This window comes from Poecilia formosa, unplaced genomic scaffold (genome assembly GCF_000485575.1).
Source record: "Poecilia formosa unplaced genomic scaffold, Poecilia_formosa-5.1.2 Scaffold600, whole genome shotgun sequence".
Lineage (NCBI taxonomy): Eukaryota > Metazoa > Chordata > Actinopteri > Cyprinodontiformes > Poeciliidae > Poecilia > Poecilia formosa.
Genome location: NW_006800539.1, coordinates 117,086 through 122,294, shown reverse-complemented (window position 1 = coordinate 122,294; position 5,209 = coordinate 117,086). Strand labels below are relative to the sequence as shown.

General features: G+C 35.5%; 1 protein-coding gene across 2 annotated transcripts in view; it reads right to left on the bottom strand.

The window, feature by feature from the left end:
• Positions 1-660, bottom strand: part of rwdd3 (RWD domain containing 3) — a 7,425-nt gene extending 6,765 nt beyond the window's left edge. For both annotated transcript variants that reach the window (XM_007541306.2, XM_007541307.2), the window contains exon 1: positions 370-660. In XM_007541306.2, coding sequence (XP_007541368.1) covers positions 370-454 — 85 coding nt within the window. In that variant the 5' untranslated portion in view covers positions 455-660. The remainder of the gene's footprint in view (positions 1-369) is intronic.
• Between the last annotated feature and the right edge of the window lie 4,549 nt (positions 661-5,209).

The following is a 5,209-nucleotide window of genomic DNA, read 5'->3' as shown; positions in this document are numbered from 1 at the left end:
CCGATCTGCTCCAGATTTTGTGTGCATCGTCAGGGAACGCTGCCGAAGGCATCAAAGCGGATCGCGTGGAGGGCGGCGCGCGAGCGTCGGCGGTGGCCGGCGGGTGGCGGTGCTGGAACATCCGCGGTGGCTATAGGCTTGAGCGGCGCTTGGCTGCGAGGGCCGCTTGAGGCTCCGCGGAGCTTTAATTTTGAGTTATTATTCTTTCCATTCAGAGTTTTAATGCAGATATCTTAAATTCCTATTCCAGATAGTCAAAATGTAGTCAAAATAACTAGATATCTAGAATGTATTTAGAGATAATCAGACAAAACCGAATTTATGTTAAAACAGCCTGCCATACCGACAGAGCAAGAACAACCAACGTACCAGACTGTTGAACAATTTGGAACTCTCCGTCTCTGCAGTAAATGGACGATAAAACTGAAACTTCCTCAATAGCTGCGTCCGACATGATCAACGTTCACACACTGTCGCCCTCAGCAGCTTCATAAATACCCCATATTTTAAAGCACTACATTCGATTGGTGATTTTTTTTTTTTTTTTGCTCACGTTCGCTTTTCATTACTGTCCGGTTTTATGAATTGAGTTGTTTTAGTGTTTACTGGTAACCAGCTTCTTTTGACATTGGTGGCTGATGCTATCCCTGACGTTACAGAACCAAAGGACCCCGATTAGCTGTCCTCGGTGACGCCTTACTCTAAACGTTACAGTACAGAAAATATGGCAAGTCGTTTTAACATAAATTCGGTTTTACCGCCCTTACATTCCAGACATCTCAAATTGTTTTGTGACTAGACATTTTAGCGATTTAAGATATCTCTAATTATATTTCGACTAGACAAAATAACTATTTGAGATATCTCTAATTACATTCTGACTAGTCGAAATGACGTCATATTTACCATTGACTTGTATGGAGACTTCAATTCAAGATATCTAAAATTAATTACTATCTGAAATACACATTTCAGATATCTACAATTAAATTATGACTAGTCATAAAGTAAATTCAAGATATCTCGATTTTGGTTTTGACTAGTCATAATTGTAATTAATGATATCTCTAATGACTCCATAATTCAATATATCTTAAATGTATTTTTGGATAGGAGATACGTAGTTTTGACTAGTCGAAACTACATTATAGATATCTTAAAAGCAAATAATGACTAGACAAAACTAAATTAAAGATATCTTGAATTGTAATTTTGACTTGTCAAAATTCTTTTTAAGATATCTCTAAATGAATTTGAGATATCTTGAATTACACAGCTTTTCAAGCTATCTTAAATTGACATTCTGACTACTCAGAATGACATTATTGATATATTGAATTAGTATTCTGTCTAGTCAAAACGTCCCTGACTTGCGTAGCAATTTAAAAGTTTAATAAAACAATGAAAAATAGAGAAAACAAAAAAAGATGTTTGAATATGCGCCACTTTCATGTTGAAAATGGTTTGATAATTTTAGCTTTTCAAAGCTGTTTTTAAGTGCGTTCGGTTTGTCGGAAATGAATACACAGGAAATTCTTTGCAGATATCAGAAGCAGTCTTATAGTTTATGAAGTTTTGCTACCTCCGCATTTCTAATTTGTAGCATTTACTGGCAATTTTGTGCAGGAAACATAAAATTCTGCAGGCAACTGTTTGGACACCACAAGGGGTCTTCCACGTCATTCTTAATTCAGATATCTAAAATTGTAATTTTGACTAGTCATAATTGTGTTGAAGATATCTTAGATCGTAATTACAGATATGTCTCCCGTCAAATGACAGATCCAGTGATGTCACTTGAGATATCTTGAAAGGAATTTTGACTCGTCAAAATGTAATTGAAGATGTCTTGAATTATTATTCTTACTAGTCAGAATGTAAATACATATATATTAAATTACCATTCCGGATAGTCAAAATGTAGTTTTATCTAGTCAAAATGCATTTTTAGATATCTGGAATGTAATTACCGATTGTCAGACGAAACCGAATTTATGTTAAAACGGCTTGCCATACAGAAAAGGCAATCGCAATATTGTGTGGTAAAAATGTCTTACAAAAGTCGGGACGTACTGATTTCATATATTGATTTAATATTAATATATTCATTGAAGGAAATAAAAGACAACTCACCAGTTTTGATGTGATTTAAATGCTAAATATCATTTGACAAAATTAACCATAATTTTTTTTTTGTTGTTAAATTACAAAGTAGAGGAACCCCGCATCTTTATTCAGGGTCTAAAATATTTGATACTTTCATCAAGCCATTGGGGGTGGTAAATTGGGGTGTCTAATTGAATCAGGGCTTCTCTGTGTTGACTAAACACCTGGAATATAGAGAATTTTACATCCTGTGGTGGTAGCTCTACCCTAACCCATTATCCTTACGTCACACCTTTGCTACATGAAACAGCCTTGCATCCAATGGGGAATTGCTTTGTCTGTTGTTTCAACATTGACTCACAAACACGCAAATTCAGTCCAGAACATTTGATTATATCTTGTAATACAATTCCAATGACTGTGAATAAGACTTTTTGAAGAGCTTTTTTCAAAAACTTTCTTACATTTATATATGCATTTCCAAACCTTTAGAGTGTCTCTGTGCTGCTATATTGGAGGTACTCAGTGTGATTAATAAGCAGAAGCAGAAATTTGTCCCAGGTCTTTCTGTTCAGGTTGCCCATCCATGACTGATCAGAGATGACACCTGGAGGCCTGCTGACCAGAGGATAGTAACATACTTGAGTAACATTTTGGGAAAAAACATACTTTTTGGTTTAGGTTTTCTACATCATGTTTTTTTTTTTTTTTTTTTTTTTTTTGAGTAATATTATTATGAAGAGTTGCTACTGATGCTTAAGTAAAATTTCTGGAATAACTTCACAGAGTGAAAAACAAACATGTTGTAGACAAAAATGCACCAGACATATGCACACCTGTAGTTTATGTTCAGATGAGACTGTTTGCTATTATATTATAATTTAGTCTGTCTGATTGCATCATTTTAATGATCAGTTGCTCAGTACCTAAGTAGCTTTATTTTTTTACCAAATACATTTTTACATAAAGTTCTTACTTGAGTAACTTCCTACATGGCTGATTTTTATTTTTACGTGTTTTTTTTTTTGTATGTTCTTTTTTTTACTTTTATTTGGGGCAACCTGACAGAAGCGAGATTGACATTCACCGTTGCCACCAATTCCTCTGACCACCAGGCCTTCTGATCATCACCAGCAGGCAAGGCAGGTGAAGTGTTTTCCCCAAGGACACGACAGAAGTGGGTGTTGAACTGGCTACTCGCCAATTGCAGGCCAAATTCCTACCACAGTCATCATCATTATCCCAATAAAATGTATCTGTTTGCAGAGGCATACATATTTGCAAGAACATTTTTACAAATACATTTGAAATGGTTCAAATTGCTAAATTGTATCTCAGCCAAAACAAACTTCCCCCCTGCTTGTAAATTCAAGCAGAAGACCTGAAACCTGTCAATATGTTTACAGTACAGAATCCCTCTCTCCCCATCACTGTGCCTGTTTGCTACATCCTAAATATTAATATAGAAAGATGCTTATTGAAATTATGAGCATAATAAAAAAGCAATTTGAAAGAACTGCAGTAATAAAGAGAACTAAGTTTAACTCAGTTTAAAACAAAGGAAGGGAGAGTACTTAAAAACTGTTCTCAAGTAAGAGCAGCACTGCTTCAACAGGCAGCTGTGGTTACTATCCAGTAGCCACCACCAAGCTGCACAATAGCTTGGTGGTGGCATCAGTGTGTGAATCTGTGCGTGAATGACTGACTTTAGTGTGAAGTGCTTTGGGGTCCTTTGGAATTTATAAAGTGCTGTACAAATACAAACCATTTACAATGTTACTATTTTCTAACTTGGGGTTGGGGTTGTTTCTTTCTCAGGATGAGTCACAGACATTGTAGAGTAGTTTTTGACGCTAATAATTTAATGAGATTGTTAAGGAACATTCAAAGTGGTAATAACTGAAGTTGTGCATTAACTGTACATCGTTCCTTTTTAGGTCCAAACATAATAACTTAAGTTTTGTTTCTGATCAACTGACGAAAGGTGTGGCACGTCCAGACATTTATCTGTTCTAAGCATTTGATCTAAGAATTTTCTTTTCTTGAAGGTTATGAAATCAAGTTCACCAGCTGAAGGTTTACTACTACTGTGAATAAGATTATAGGTGTTATGATGCATGTAAACATTTTCAGAAAATACATTTTCAATATAAATAATGAGTCTTTGAATGTGAAATGCTATTGGAGCCATTACAGTTCAGTGCGAAGAGTAGTTGTCTTCCGAACCAAATGATGTGGGCTTGAATTTGAAACTTAGCCCCCAGTTTTCTATTGATCAGTGGATGTGTGCTTGTTTGTGAATGCAACTAGATGAATGTGGCTCTAGTGTAATGCCCTTTAGGTGGGCAGTGTGAGCCAGAAGTGCTATATTCATTCAAACAGTTAATAATTTTCCATTTTAATATTAGCACATAACATCAAAACAATCCATTATTGTCACGCAGTGTTGCATGACGTTACATGGTCAAAATCTGTTACCCCCTCTCTTTCATCCTACTGCACCTTAATTTGAAGATGTGGAGGCAGAAAGCAACAGAGCTATTATATTTTCCTGTGATGAAACGTAATAAAAACAGCACAAACTCTTTCATAAAGACACTATATAAAGGTTTGAACCAGTTCTAGGGACATTTGTCTGGGATCAGTGATATATAAAATTGATTTTGTGGAGGACCATCTTACTTACTACCATCTTTCCAATAAATGTGAGGAATAAGTTGCTATAGTGTTAAGTTATATTTACAGTTCACAGAATTTCAGAGGGTGTGCTCGAGGTTTTCATTAATGTGTACCTCTGTGATGGACTTATCTGCATCCTGCCTACTTCCCTTTAAAAAAAAGACAAATAAAAAAAAATATGTAATTCCAGGTTAATGGTTATTCTACTCATCACACATATTTTTGCATGTGTGATGCACATTACGTTTGTATATTACTCACTTTAACCTATTTTTGGGGCTGAAAACCAAACACAGTATGTTAAGACAAATTCATAACCTGTTAAATTCACGTTGGCTGGATTTGTTCATATTTGTCCCAGGAGTTATAAAAATACATTGGATGCTTTTTAACCGACAGATGGGAAGACGCAAAAAGCATTTTT